Raw genomic sequence first — 15,333 nt, 5'->3', positions numbered from 1 at the left:
ATTATCATGTCATTTCCATCTCATTATTCATTTAGGGGTGTGTAGTTTAATATGTTAATAAGCCTTAATGAACCTAAGGTCACTTCTGGGTTATTCTGCTGTTTTTGTCTTACCTACCCCTCACATTCTTCAAAGCGCTGTGGTTTCATCAAGGTTCTTTAGCCAGAGCTGGTTATCCTTTGCAGTACTGTTTTTCTCTCCCCCTTGTCCTTGAGTCTTGTTAACTATTTGCAAGGTTTTTCTCACAGTATTTCTCTAACAAAACTACTAAATTCACTGAAACTTTCTGAATACCATGAATAACAGTGATCACACTTCAAAGTGTGAGGCTACTGTAGCTAAACTGCAGAAAAAAAGACATTTTGATTTATAAGAATATTAACAAGGATTTAATTGGAGATATGTTAAGAATGGACAGACTACCACTGCTGAGCACAGAGTCCTGTATTACAAYCAAGAGGAAGTAAAACTCAGATTTACAAGCTTTTACAACTTTTAAGAATTTGATACACAATTTATGCAGTCTTCTACTATTTCAAAAAGATAGTGATATACATCAGTCCTCCTAGCAATATCAAGGGCAGTTTCGTCTAAGTTATTTTTCAGTTCTGGTTTCACATAGCGATTCATCAGTAAAAGTAGAAGAGTTTGTTTACTATTTTTGTTTCCTGCAGCAATATGCAACGGTGTCAGCAATCCATTTGTCTGAGCATTGATGTCGGCACCCTGCTGAAGTAAGAATGAAGCCACTTTTGTATTATTCCACTTACAAGCACTGTGCAGAGGTGTCCAGCCATCCACTGTCAACGCATGAACATCTGCGCCTTGGGCAACCAATTCATGTGCAATGTCCAAATGCCCACTATAGGCAGCTCGATGRAGAGGAGTGTATTGATCTTCATCACGAGCATTAACTGGAGCTAGCTTTTGGGWAAGAAGCCTTCGCACTGTACTCAGCTATGTAAGGAAAACAGATAATTTAATATGAAACTCTGCAAGTGAGATATAAGGCTTTTACTGTTCTAAAAAAAGTGCTACAAGAAGTTTCCATTAGTCTCCAAAAAGCTTTTRTTCAACATGAAATTTAAAAATAAAAACATCTTTTTTGTCACTAGTTCTTTTAAAGATAAAGCATCAGCAGTCTCACACAAAAATACACAGCAATAGTTCCTCCCCTCCTCCCCCCACACTACTTTTTAGCATTAAGTTATAGTGCTTTAGGAATGCCTTTGCCTTGGACCCTTTCCCAAATAACTATATAAAAATTAATACCTCCATAGCAGTGTAAATGGATCTTGTTTGTATAAAACAAACAACTAATGAAAAGGAATGCACATAAGGGTATAATAAGCTACCTAATAGGAATTTTGGTCTTTTCTCCTCCACTTTGAAGAATAAAAAACCTTTTTGTGCTAAAAAGACAGGAAAACAGATACTGTATTCCCTACATATGTAGCTTTGGATAAAAATAAAATTTCAGACACACTCMTTTCACCCCAATTAAAAAGGTTACTCTCTGTGAGGAAAGAATCTAGCATGCTTTCTGTTTATAGCAGTTTAAGAACAGTGCTGTTACTGGTCCTACAAACATAACTTTTGTTTTGAAAACTAATTTACCCAGGAGTGGGTGGGTGTACTATGAACAGCAATATTTTACACAGAATGATTTACAAAATCTTGACAAACACAGTTCAGAGAGATAAAATAAAGTACACGTAGGTTTTTTGTTCATGGAAGAAATTTTAGGTATCTATACAAGATAATATTATTGTCAATGACGCATGTGAGAAAAATGAAAGATTTACCCGGTTGTTTTCAGCAGCCCAGAGTAGCAATTTCTCTGGATTTTTTTCCATTTTTTTTTCTTGCATTTCATACCATTCCTCGCTTTTTTCTTGTTCATCCTCTTCATCTTCAGACTGTCCTGACCAACAACTCTGAGTTCCTACAGGAATCAAGTGCCTGTGCGTTTCCAGCAATTCAAGCTGGTTGAAGTTCTCTGTAAAATCCGATAACTGCTCACTGTCCTCTTCCTCACCTAAGTGTTCACCTTGGCTCATTTTCACCTAGCACCTGTAGCAACCAGACACGCAGTATTTAATGTTTTCCTCTCCCKCTGCTATCACGATTCTTTCCGCACTGTTTCGTGCTTAGCTTGCCCCCGCGCTCGACCCCCTCCCGCCTCCCTGCCGCAAAGGGGACCGCACCCGCCGCCCCCCGCCCACGGCGCCCTCCCGGGGCGGCGCCGCCCACGCACGGAGGCACGTCCGCCGCCCGCGCGCCCCTCACCGCGGCGCCGCTCCCGCCCTGCGCGCCCCGCTGGAAGTGACGCAGRCGGCTGCCAGGATCGGCGTTCCCAACCGACCAATCGCACAACTCTTACCCGCCAGGCAGGCGGCTCTCGCGAGAGCCTCGCGCAGCCGTGGCGCGGGCCCCGCCCCTCCCCGCCCCGCCCCTCTCGGCGCCATGGAAACGGCGCGCGGGAGCCAGCGGCCGCGTTGGGCCTGCGGGGTGAGAGAGGCTGGGGCGCGGGGCAGCTCTGCCGAGGCGGCCGGGCTCCGGTGGCCGCGCCATTGCCTCAGAGAGCCGTTAGGGCCTGCTTGAGGGACCTCCGTCCCCGCACGCCGGTGCGAGCCGGAATTGACCCGGCTGTGCACCGCGCAGTGGTGTGCGTTGTGCGGCCCTCAGTGGCTGAGCTAAGCTTCCTTACCCGAGCTTGGGTTTCTTTTTTATTATATTTATTTATTTATTTATTTATTTTTTACTTGGTTTGTGTTTTGGCCTTAGAGGAGGGGCACTTTTGTTTCTTTTTTTTTTTAGTTTTATTTTTTTTAGGGAATGCTTACTACTAAAAGCCTGGGTAATTGACAGCTCAGTTTATTGTGCTTTTGATTATAATTCGTTTGCGTTTTTCTCTCTTAAATGTTATGTAGCATCTACGAAGCTAGACAGACGTTCTCTGACCTGATTTACTAAGCTGTGTCTGGAGCCTCTTGGTGAGGAGTCTCAGCAGAAAGATGAGTTCCATCAACTCACAGTAAGCTCCTGTTGTCCTCAGCTCTACGCTGTTGTATGAAAGTCTTTAACCGTCCTCCCTTTGTTTTTAGTAAGCATTCCCACTAATACTTGAAGCGGAGTTCTTGAAGTATTTTGAGGCATATAAGTATGCTCTCCATAATTTTATGTCTAATATGATTGTAAGTAATAGACATAATGCAGTTAAGTTTAATGTAACTACTACTGGGTGCAACATGTGATTATAAGTCCCTGTTGTGGTTGGCGACCATCCAAGGAGAGTTTTCCACCAATGATGTTCTCCATCTTTCTTCACTCTTTACAAGACATGGTATCTCTCTTCCTCATCATGATGAACGGTGATCAGAGTTTTTTGTCTTATTTTGGATGTGTTCTAGCAGCTGATACAGGTCATCGTATTGTAGTAGTTTTTTCACTGATGCTAGAGATTCAATCCAATAGGAGTAGGCAATAAATCTTGACTCAATGTATAGCGAGATTGCAGTAATTGATAAGATGTAACAGGAGCTGAATAATTAAAGTCACATCCAGTAATTTTAGTGAAGTTGCAGACACAAATATTTGAGTGATTACTTAAAGCTATAGTAATGTTACCTACAAGTACAAGATCACAGAGGGTTCCTGTACAAACGCATCTTTTTTCCAATATATAAAAGTATAGTTTCAGGAGTTTCATCGGGATGTATTTCAAAATGACAGATATTTTGTTCAGTGTCAAGACAAATATCTTGGGCTTTGATGGTATTACTTTCACAATAAATCCTTGTTGTTCCTGTACAATGCATGTGTTAAAATTTGCAGTTTGCCTTCTTTTTTGCTGGGCCAACACTCTATGCKCTGATGGATAGAGTGTTGTTCCATTGCTTAGTTCCTAATGCTAACGGAAGACTGCAATGGATGTTCTAATTTGTGCAAATCACTTGCTGTGGTGCTTGGCTTATTTACAAGCACTTCAGCATCTATACTATTCAGAACTTCTAATCCTGTTCCTATAATGCTGGTCACATCTCTCCTTGTTCATTTTGGAGAAATGAGGGTTCACTTGTGCARCCAGGCTGACCATCCCACATGGGATGTGCTTAGGAATGGTGAACAGCTCAGCCTGATTGTAGAGATATTAATTTGCATCAATTAATTCTACTTGTTTAAGAGACTATGGTGTATTAAATTGTACTCAGTGTTGGGCTGTATGTTTGATCACATATAGTCTAATTTTAGAAGATTGTGGGGATAGTTTCTTTTCCTACCCTTTATAACAGTACAGGGATTTATGTTGGAGGAAACAATTACAGTTGGGGTGGATAATTACTAAGCTCAGTAATGCCTATTTTAAATTTAAATGATAGCCTCACGCTGTCACAGGCACAGGTAAATTACGAAAACAGGTTGTATTAAGGTAAAATTGTACYAACRGTCCAGTCTTCCAGTGACACAAATTTTCCCTTCCTTTCCTTTTGTTTTGGTGATGGTCACAGAGATCTGAGTTGCCTTTTCATGACTGGACCCACTGATCATCCGGCATCCTATCTTTATTTCCTGTCATTCCCAGGAGCTGGGGCAGTCTGTTAGTACTAGYTCAGCTCTGTTCACTTTGGTACAAGCTGATGCCCCCACTATAAYCACATCTAACTGAGCAGAATAATATGCAGTTGATCTTTAGTGGAACCCTAGTTTTTGGATTATCACTCCACTGGCTATTCCGTTTCATTCATGTACAAGCAAATTGAAAGGTCTTGTATAATCCAGGACTCTGAGGGTAGGTATAGATGGTAAAGCTCCTTTTAGGGTTTAAAAGCCTACTCTCTCTCAGGGCCGCACGCAATTGGTTCTGCCTTGTTGCCTCTGTCAGGGGTTTTGTTAATTCTCCCAACCTGGGAATCTATGGCCTGTAAAATCCCATAGCTTCAAGGAATCCTTGTAATTGCTTCTTTGTTATTGGATGAGGGAGTTTTACTACAGCATCTACTCTTTCTGGGTCTACTGGTTGTTGCCCKTCTTTTAGAATGAACTCTTAAATATTCCACCTCTTCTTGACACAGCTGCAGTTTAGATGAAGATGTACAGTAACCCTTTTCTGCTAAAGCAGTATCTTTTCTGCTAGAGCTGATCCCCTCAGTAATTTGATATCCTTTAAATCATTCCCTAATGAACTCTTGCGGGAGGTGAGTCCATGTTAATTGTTGCCCTTTCCATGTGAAGGCAAATAAGGTTTGGCTACTTTCATCAAGTGGGATTCTAAAGAAAGCAGCAGTTAAATCAATTACAGTAAAACATTTTGCCCAATGGAGTATTTGTGTAGTGGAGGGATCAGGTACCACTGGGTGAGGAGTTGCCACACGTTGATTGATAGCTCGCAAATCTTGTACAAAGCGATATTCTGGATCCTCCTTTTTTTTTTTTTTCCTTTACTGAGAGAATGAGAATTGTATGGGGATATACATAACTTTCAAAAACCCTTGAGCTTCTCTATACCCTTTTCATCTYCTTGTGGAATAGGGTATTGCTTTATAGGTGGTTGGACTTCTCCTTTTGTTTTTATGACCATAGTTTTGGCTGAAATTAATAATCCAAGTCAGTATTGGTTTTACTGCATAATRCAGTGGGTACTGACTTTAATGCTTCGAGTACTTGCACTCCAGCGTTTGGACTTTCAGTTATCACACTCATTCCCATAATTATTAAATCCATTCCCTTGGATGATAAGCACAATTCTGTATCTAGGGTTTACAAAAGATCCCTTCCCAGGAAACATGCTGGCAATTCTTCAGCTAATACAAATCTCCTCTATATGCTTTTGTTTCTTATTGCTATTAATAGAGGCCTACTTAAATTTCTCTCCCCTCCTCCAGTGGCTCCATGTATTAATACCATATCTTTGGTTTTGGATCCTTTTGGGGTAAAATTTAAGAGAGAAAATGTGGCTCCTTTATCCACTAAAAATTTGACTTACTCCTCTACTTTTCCTACTGTATGTCCCTTCTCATCCAGTTGAATGCCCCACATACTAAAAATCGAATATTCCTCCGTCCCTCAAGAGTAGTCAGAATCTCCCTCCTTTAGTCACTGTGAGTGTTTTCTTTCCTGCGCTATCTCTTTGTGCTGATAATTTCCTCCCCTAGTCAGGCCTCATGGCTGAAGGCAGCATTTCCATTGCAAGTGTCCTAAATTCTCACAATAATAACACTCTCTCCCTTCTCTCCTTTCTGAATTCCTTCCCTTGTTTCCTGGGCTTAGTTTTTCCTCTTTCAACCCCTTTCTTCCACTTGCAAATTCTTTGCTAGGTCCACTGCCAGTAAATCTGCTTCATGTTCTTCTGCTTTCTTCCATTTGTTGCTCAACCTTCTGTTTTGCTTTTTGTCCATCATAAACAAACGCTGCTACACTTTATCTTTTGAAAAGTCTCCCCTTGGCAGCCTGACATATGCTCTTAAAATATTTTTGTATATCAGGGGCTGCTTGATCTACAAAAACRCTAATTGCAAGTGCATCATTGAAGTTTTGTGGGGTCATTCCCCCATACTTTAGCAAGGTTTGCTGAAGCCATCTCCGGAAGTCACTAGGCTGTTTGTCTAGTTGCTGTCTACATTCTTGTACTTCACTCCAATTTACTCCTAGCTCTCTGCATGCCCTAATTGCTCCTATTAAATTTTGGAGTCTGGTTTGGCATGTGGCTCTGTCTCCTGCGTTATGATAATCGCAGTTTGGACCACTTGCTAGCCAGGGGCTTCTATTTCCTGCAGCGTGCCGAACTAGTTCTGTGTCTTTACTGATTATTTCCTCTCACTCAGCTGGTCAGAATAATTCCCTCAAAAGAATTTGGATATGTCCCCAGCTTGGATTGTATCCAGTGCAGTTGTTAGAAAACAGCTGGGCGCACTGCTCAGCATCCTCTTTTAACCTTAGTATTTTGCTTCTCCACAAAGCTAGGTCTCCAGGGCTGGCTGGTACATGCATGCAGCCCAGGAGGAGGAGGGCTAGTCCCTCACATTCTCCTGGCAGTAAAGCAGCAGGATTAGTCAGCACATTAGAGACAGTAGGATGCAGTCCAGCAACCTGTAAAGTAGAGGGAGGAGACAGATTGTCAGGCATATAAGGTGGAGCAGAAGTTTTGGGAGCACTGTCTGGGGTACTTGCATCTGCCCATGCGAGTGTTACCTTTGGYGGGGTTCCTTTCCTCCCTCCCATTTGGCTCCAGTGCTCCCATGCCTGGTTATCCCAAACATACCAGTAATCCATTTGAGCTGGCAACCTATCTTCTAGACAATATTGCAGAAAAGTTAATTTTTCCTGATCAAAAGTCCCTTGCAAGGACMACCATTGTGCTGGATTGCCACCTTTTGTTGCAAACGGTCAGTCTCCCTGGCATAACATTACTGCACGCTCCTTTGACAAGCCAGCTGTTCCATCAGTCTTTTTAAAACCAGTTCTTAGTTCTATTTACCATGTTACAACCCGATCGCAAGACCTTCTTGCACCTAGTCTAACTTTTGTTAACCAATCCTGCAACTCCTTTTACTCATTTTATTGTGGTCCATTGGCAAACTCTGTTGCCAGGAGGGGTTAATCTAGATTTTCTCTACAACAGTTATATGTGATGGTTAAAATACTTCTTTGATCTGTAAAAGCAGGCTCCAGCGGTCTTGGCTGTGACCTTGGCTGCAGCTTTGGTGGYTGTCAGTAGCTTCAGTAAATTTTGCTRCCAGTGCTAAGCGATTGATTCTGGACAGCCCCAGTCCAGCCTTCTTTAACAAAATAATGTATATTTTGTGTGTTTGGAATGAGTTAGGAGCAGCTCAGAATTGCACAGTGTTTTCTTTCAAGTCCTTGTGATCATCAAGCTCTCCTTCGTATGTATATAGATTACCAGTGCAAGGAGAAGAGAAAAATGCTTGTTTTCTAAGTCTTTTTAGAGGCAGAAAACATACAAAGGATTCTTTAATTTTTTCATTAGTTCTTTTAAAGGGATGGTTGCAGCCATGTGGTAGAGTAGACTAATCTGAAGGATCTATTTTTCAAGTTGATTTGTTTAGTTATCTGAAGTACTATGTTTCCTTTTTACTCAGAGATGATGAAGATACGTTTAAAATACTAATTGCTACTGATATTCATCTTGGATATTTGGAGAAGGACCCAGTGCGTGGAAACGATACCTTTGTAACTTTTAATGAAATTTTGGAGCAAGCTCAGAAGAATGAGGTAAGTAGTACTTCTTAGAACATAAAGCAGTGAGACCGTGGAAAGTCCATTAGAGCCCACTGGAATGTACTGTAAAGCTTAGTTCTGGTGCAGTTTTAGTAATAACAAACTATAGTTATTTATAGCAACCAGTTACATTTCTGCTTTACTAAGAAAAAAAATGCTTATTCCTTTATGAGAGCATACTTACTCCTAATTTTGGTAAAGTTACAGTTTGATTTCAGCAGCTATCACCAGTTCCAGTGAAAGGCAAAATGACTGGGGAGAGTGAGAGTAATGATAAAAGTCTTCAGACACCTCAGAAAACAGGAACTCTCTTCATTCAATTAAAAGCTTTTCAAGTGTTATCACCATTCTTAAGAATTGAATGTGCTTTTGTCAAATTACTTGTAGTCTTGATTTTTTTTTATGCCTGTTTCAGAAACTAAATATATCCAGAAAATAAAACTAATATCTGCTCAGAGCAATGTAGAGATAGGTACTGATTTTCTCTGGCCCGTACCACAGGAATAAAAAGATATGTATCTCCTCTTGCCTGTCAAAGAAAATATTCAGAAGTTGATTTGAGACCATTATTAAAACATTTTTTGAAAAAGGCTGTTCTGTCCTATAGATTTTCATAGACTGTATTTTTTTAACAGTTCAGTTAGTTTGTTTTGTGAGAAAATTAAGTACAGAACATCTGCAGCTATAAACTATTGTTTTACCTAAACGTCTAGATATGATGAGATACATGGAACTCCTTAAAAGACATAACTTAAACAATTTGTTAACAAGTCTTTTAAGGTAATACAAAACACTGTATTAAAATAATGGAGCTTTTTGTTGCATACAGGTGGACTTTGTTTTATTAGGTGGGGACCTTTTTCATGAAAACAAACCTTCCAGAAAAACAGTACACTCTTGTTTGGAGTCACTAAGAAAATACTGCATGGGTGATCGTCCTGTTCACTTTGAAATTTTGAGTGATCAGGCAGTTAATTTTCATTTTAGCAAGTAAGTATGTTTCTATAAACTATGGTGTGACCTGTTTGGCTCGCTTATTGATTAATGTATTGTGAATTTATGATTTACAATCTCTGTAACTAGAACCTTGAAATTTTAGGCCTGTGCAGGATAGCTTGTAGTGTCTCCTTATCTGTGATATTTTATGATCTAAGTCTATAAGTGACTGTTCACCATTTTTTGTGAAACTTCTAACTGTGTTGTAACCCCTGATACTTCTGTATAATGCATAGATTCTATCCTGTCAGTATGATATGAAGAAACTGACTTTCCTGATTTTACCACAGCACTTCATGTGAGTTCTTCGTACATTAAGAAAGGTTGCACAGCCCAGTCCACTGCTCTCACGTGTACCACACAGTGTATTACATAATTCTTCTCATAAACATGCCCCTTAAAAAACTGAACAAACCAAAAAACCCCAACTTTCTGCTGCCCTACTTTCATAGGAAGACCATGGATAAGAAGCTTTTTGCAGTGCAGCTTAAACATACTTATAACTATTTAGTATTCATTTAGGCCACTATCATGATGTATTTATGGTGATACTCATTTGAAGAGAATATTGTGAATTGTCTGTGAACAAATTTACAGATAAATTTTAACTTCTTTTCCTCTTCCTGTTCAGGTTTCCATGGGTGAACTATCAGGATGGAAATCTCAACATTTCTATTCCAATTTTTAGTATTCATGGCAATCATGATGATCCCACAGGGGTAATTATCATAGTTGTACTATTCTATTGTATTACAGAAATAATATTATAGAAATACAGGCTTTATTTTTCTTTGAGAACAGGCTAGCTGTAGTCTGTCATTTTACTTGTCACTTAAATCTTTCTGTATATCTTCAAGAGGTCTCCTAATTAGTGGCCACACGTTGAATGTGATGTTAAAAGGAAAGGGGGGAAGGAGATTAAGGGGTCCATATTGACTGTGTCTAATCTTTTAATTTTACATGGAATTGTCATTAAGAAGAGAGGCACTTCTTATGCCAAGAAATGATAAATCTCCAGAAAGTTTCTTAAAAAAAAAAATCTGTCTATAGGGACTGTAAGCCTTTTTCTTAAGGAAAGTAACTTCTTGACTTACTTCTAGGTAGTGCATACCGTAGTTTTATCTTCTATTAAATTAATGTATATTTTCAAGGAAGATAATTTAATAATGATCAAATGATTATTTGAAAGTCAACAACTAGAAGTAAACAGGAAAAGKTAGTTGAAATACCACCAAAGGTATATGTTCTGCATTAATAATTACGGCGTTTGATATCTAATAGTTACTAATATTACCAATATATCACAGAGATGAGTGTTTTAACAGTGAAGGTTTAACTTGGGAGCTACTGCTAAGTAGTTAATTTAACCAGATACTTTTTTGTAATATTTGAGAGACTGTGTCTGTTTTTATATGTCTTTTTTTTTTTTTTTTTTTTTTTCCTGAACACTTCTAAAGGGCAGATGGCTGTTAAAATGAGGCAAAACTTGTAAGGAAAAGGTTTTTGCCTCTATACTGCTAAGTACTGAAAAATGCTATATGTGGGGGAGGTTTCCAAGTGTAGAAATTACTTAAAGGAGATTCTCTTTTCTCATTGAGATGTCTTTCACTTGGACTTTCATGGCTCTGATATTATTCTGACTACAATTTCTGCAAATGCTCTGTTGAAGATTTTTATATTTGTTTCTTACTATTTTCTGTAGGCAGATGCACTGTGTGCATTGGATATTTTAAGCTGTGCAGGATTGCTGAATCACTTTGGACGTTCAACTTCTGTAGAGAAAATAGATATTAGTCCCATTTTATTGCGTAAAGGCAGAACAAAAATTGCCCTATATGGCTTAGGTAAGTGTTAGTCTGCCAGACTGTGGCTGGACTGATTATGTATTACCAAAATTCAGTAGGTCCAAATTAAGTTGAAACAAAGATAGTTCAGCAACTAACACAAAGGTCTGAGTAATACTAAATTTAAGTGCATCAATTGTGTGTTCGTACTCTTGCTCAGAAATGTATATGGACCAGCTGAATCCTTATTTTGTGATTTTTTGCAGCAGAGCTTTTAATTTAGGTTTATGCCTTCATTTTTGCAGATCCACAATTGTTTTGTCTCTCTTGACAATTTGGATGTTCTGAGGAATGTCAGGTTTCTCCCCCTGTTGCAATTTCACTGTCCRCCACAAGAGTTTTGTTCTTATAAATCCTTCAATAAGTGTATTTCTGTCCTTCTAATAGTTTTAAATGAACCCTACTTAAGTTAGCCACAGTGTCTGTGCATTGAGTCAGGTCAATTGCACTCTGATTTCTCACTTCCGTTATATTATGCTTGCTTTCTTCTTTCCAGGTAAAACTTTAACCCTGAATATTTGTGTGCCATTTTGGTTTTGTTTAAAAGCGTAATTTGTCTGAGCAGAAAAGCAAGGTCTGGCTTGTCTCTCTGAAGTGGTTCTTAAGTAACATCTATCATATTTAACCTCAATTTCTTTCAAGATATTGATTTCATATTTTAAAGCTATTCTGTGCTGGTTTTCATCTTCATTTTGTCCCTTACTATTTCCTTCTCCACCTGCCCCTCAACCCTTGTTTCTTATTCAGACAGATTACGCTTGTCCACTTTCTCTCTGGAGAAGCAAATTGTTAAGATCTTCACTTTTCCCCCTTATTTTATGTCCAATCGTGAACGCTTAAACATTAATTTCTAAACAATTTTTGTAGCTAGAAGTGAAGTCCTAGCTRGCCGTGATTCCTTGTGTTTAATGAGATACTTTTAAAAACTTCTTAGGTATTTTAAGAATAAACAATGAGTGTTCTAATGTGGCAGTATAAAGTATTAAAAAGTATTTGAATTTCTAATAATCAGACCACTAGTGGGAGATGTAATAACTTTTCTAAAGCACAGATGTTGGTACATCAAAATGTTTCTTTGAGATTTTGACAGGATTATTTACCCTTCTGACCCTCTGATTCAGAGAGCATTTGTTCTTGTACAAATGGGGTAGASTCCATGTAGTATGTTACTGAAGTGCATCATGAATACTGTAACTGAATATGTGAATCGAGCATGGATAGTTTTTTTTTTTTTGGTTGTTTTCCCTCCTTGTTTAAAAACATGGAAAATGATCAGTTTCCTGTTGTGCAGTAAAGCACGGAATTTTCCGAATTCACGGTTTTATTTTTTGTTTTGTAAGAGAATTTCAAAGTGAGTTTAAGAGCAAAATGAGTTTAAGATCACTGTCTCTAGTTGGTAGTATCTGTTTTTAGAATCATCTTTGCCACAAATTATACTTTTTATAATTGCATCGCATCTCTGACTTCTTGATCTGATTTTACCACAAAATTTGTCCTTCATGCTCTTTATTAATAAAGTTGCTAATAAAGATGCTATAAAATAAAAAGTTGGTTTACCAAACAATAATGATTTAATGTTTTCTATTTTATTTTTATTTACTTCAGGAGCCATTCCAGATGAGAGGTTATATCGTATGTTTGTCAATAAACAAGTAACCATGCTGAGACCAAAAGAAGATGAGGATAGTTGGTTTAATTTGTTTGTGATTCACCAAAATAGGTAGCAATATTGATTGAATTAAGATAACTTTTAAACTTGCTATATTGTTTCATTAACTGCCTTTAAAAGAATATTGGGGAGAGAGAGAGAGAGAGATACTATTTGGTGCCTCTTGAGTTGCTGATTTCCTTTTTTGTTTGTTTGGTTTTTTTTTTTTCCTTCCCCCAAACCTAAATTTTTCCCAAATAAAAATATTGTTTTACAGCTGTTTGTGTTATAGAAAGATCATAAAGGAAGAGAGTTGAAATAAAGGAATTGGGAATGTTGGGAAATTGCTTCCTTGAATCTCATAGTTGAGGATAAGGCAAGGTTTGTATTATAAAACACTTCTAATTAAGTCTTAAGTCTACATGTTAGAACTGAAAAGAAAATCAACTGTGGATGCAGTTATATTGAGTTTACTATGTTAATTTGAGCCATAATTTGACAAGTACAAAATCTTTGTTTGCGCTATTACACTTCACAGAGCCTCTTGTATTGAGGCTGGCTACCACGTGTTCTTTGTGCCTACATGTTCTCCCAGCTGTGTTAGTAGGAACAGGCAGAGTTCCTAGTAAGACTGGTACAGTCTTACAATCTTTTGTACAATCTCTTCCAGTTATTTCATACAGCTTTTCATGAATGAATGAATGCAGTCTTTATATGGGAGGTAGTGGTGAGGCAGAAGTACAAGGATAGGGCTGAGATAACACCGTGTACTGGTCTCTGTCCAGTAGTCTGAAGGAGTTCCCTCATTTTCTATCTTAGGAGACCTACCTGCTGGTTATGAATAATAAAGAGGAAAAGGAGAGGGGTGAGGGCTGTCCATATCTGTTTAAATCAGCCTTTTTGACTTCACTGCTATTTTAAAAATAAAAAATGTTTGAGGTGCTGTAAAAGCATTAATGTAGAGGAAAACTAAAGATCATGCAAGCCAAGTRAAAAAGAGGAAGGAAAGAGTCCTAAATAAAAGGTAGGAAGTAGAAATGAATGGGGTTTATTTAGAACAGAAAAATGCTAATGAAAACTCCCTATGTAAGTTGAATGTTTTCCTAGCTTGAATCAGTATAAGTTGCCTTTTTGTTTAGCCAAACACTTTAACAATTCATACTTGCATAGGAAGTAAAGAGTACTTGGTATGAAATGTCAGATATTTTTACTGAGATGTCTCTATCACTCTAAATCACACTTAGGTGATTTATTTTATTATTATCCACCTTCCCTTCCTCCCCTCACCCCCCATGACTGTATATATTCTAATTATTTTTCTCTTCTTTTGAACAGGAGCAAACATGGAGCCACCAACTACATTCCAGAACAATTTTTAGATGACTTTATTAATCTCGTTGTGTGGGGTCATGAACATGAGTGTAAAATAGCTCCAGCCCAAAATGAACAGCAACGTTTCTATGTTTCTCAGCCTGGAAGTTCAGTGGTGACATCTCTGTCCCCAGGAGAAGCTGTGAAGAAGTGTGTGATTTCTTTTTGTTTGGTTGGTTTTGTTCTTGTTTATATTTTACCTTGTTTCTTTTCTATGTTGTGTTAATAATTACATTTATCTAGCCTAGAAAAATATTTTTAAAAAGTATAAAAGAAYTGGTGTTACAGTGCAGATAATTCTTATAAGGTAAATAATAAATGAAGTAGAATCAGTGCTTATAACAACTTTGCTTCATTTAGGATTAATTCTAACATTTGATGCAAAGACAACCCAACTCATCCGTGGTGAGGGCTCATCCTTGAACTACAAGAGGCTGTTTATATGTCCTTGTATGTGGAACAAGCATAGTATAACTCTTAGAACTGAAGTTTGGGATGATCAGTCCTGAAGTACAGATTTGAGAACTTGCTATGTCTTTTATGTGTTTGTCTCTAAAACAAACATGAACTTAGAACAGTTTTTGTACCTTAGTTATGTTGGGTTTTTCTTCTAGTAAGTTACATTTCTCTTTGTAGACACATTGGTTTGCTGCATGTTAAAGGGAAGAGAATGAAAATGCAAAAGATTCCTCTAGAGACAGTACGAAGTTTCCACATGGAGGATATTGTTCTAGCTGATCATCCAGATCTTTTTAATCCAGACAATCCTAAAGTAACTCAGGCAATACAAGCATTCTGCATGGAAAAGGTAATTAGTATATTGACAACATATGGATAGGAAATGTGGTCTGTGACTCGTTTAAGACTGGAAAATTAGAAATCTTATTTCTTGCCCTATAGCATTTGGGTTTGACTGAGGCTGTCTTTCCATAAGAACCKAATTTTGTGATGTTCACTGCAACCTTCATTCCCAGATTCCCTGATAGGGATGACCTACTGAAGGAATCCTAGGCTGAGGAGCTAGGGCAGGCATATTGGTTGCTCTTGTATCTTTAGTCTACATTAATCTCTTGTTGCTTTTATGTAGAAATACTGATTCAGCAAAAGATAGCAGCTAAAATGCTGTAGAGTAGAACAGTATGAACGATCGCTGGTGTGGGACTGTTGGACTAACATTTGTGTGAAGGATAAGACTTTTTTTTTTTTTTTTTTTTTTTTTTTTTTTTTTTTTTTTTT

General features: G+C 38.1%; 2 protein-coding genes and 2 pseudogenes across 3 annotated transcripts in view; 1 reads left to right on the top strand and 3 right to left on the bottom strand.

Moving 5' to 3' along the window:
- Positions 1–429: 429 nt before the first annotated feature.
- On the bottom strand, positions 430–2,355 carry ANKRD49 (ankyrin repeat domain 49). 2 transcript variants are annotated; one of them, XM_085310259.1, is made up of 3 exons: positions 2,290–2,355; positions 1,806–2,073; positions 430–957 (listed from the first exon to the last, which is right to left on the bottom strand). In XM_085310259.1, the coding sequence occupies exons 2-3, from the start codon at positions 2,058–2,060 to the stop codon at positions 496–498; spliced, it is 717 nt and encodes a 238-aa protein (XP_085166385.1). In that variant the 5' UTR covers positions 2,061–2,073; positions 2,290–2,355; the 3' UTR covers positions 430–495. The 2 variants fall into 2 exon arrangements, with proteins under 2 accessions (XP_085166385.1, XP_085166386.1); XM_085310260.1 differs by lacking the exon at positions 2,290–2,355 and adding an exon at positions 2,258–2,282.
- A 101-nt stretch (positions 2,356–2,456) lies between these two features.
- Positions 2,457–15,333, top strand: part of MRE11 (MRE11 double strand break repair nuclease) — a 28,541-nt gene continuing 15,664 nt past the window's right edge. Inside the window, 9 exon segments of the mRNA XM_085310258.1 lie at positions 2,457–2,511; positions 2,934–3,037; positions 8,100–8,232; positions 9,068–9,228; positions 9,866–9,953; positions 10,937–11,078; positions 12,684–12,798; positions 14,062–14,247; positions 14,734–15,004. Of these exon segments, the coding sequence (XP_085166384.1) occupies positions 3,018–3,037; positions 8,100–8,232; positions 9,068–9,228; positions 9,866–9,953; positions 10,937–11,078; positions 12,684–12,798; positions 14,062–14,247; positions 14,734–15,004 (1,116 nt within the window). The 5' untranslated portion in view covers positions 2,457–2,511; positions 2,934–3,017.
- On the bottom strand, positions 3,104–3,898 carry LOC146592893 (uncharacterized; annotated as a pseudogene).
- LOC146592892 (uncharacterized) lies at positions 3,900–6,580 on the bottom strand (annotated as a pseudogene).

The sequence above is a fragment of the Rhea americana genome, unplaced genomic scaffold (genome assembly GCF_003343005.1).
Source record: "Rhea americana isolate MKP2758 unplaced genomic scaffold, rheAme1 scaffold_314, whole genome shotgun sequence".
NCBI classification, from domain to species: Eukaryota; Metazoa; Chordata; class Aves; order Rheiformes; family Rheidae; genus Rhea; species Rhea americana.
The sequence above is the reverse complement of the archived record's forward strand: the minus strand, read 5'-3'. Positions and strand labels throughout refer to the sequence as shown.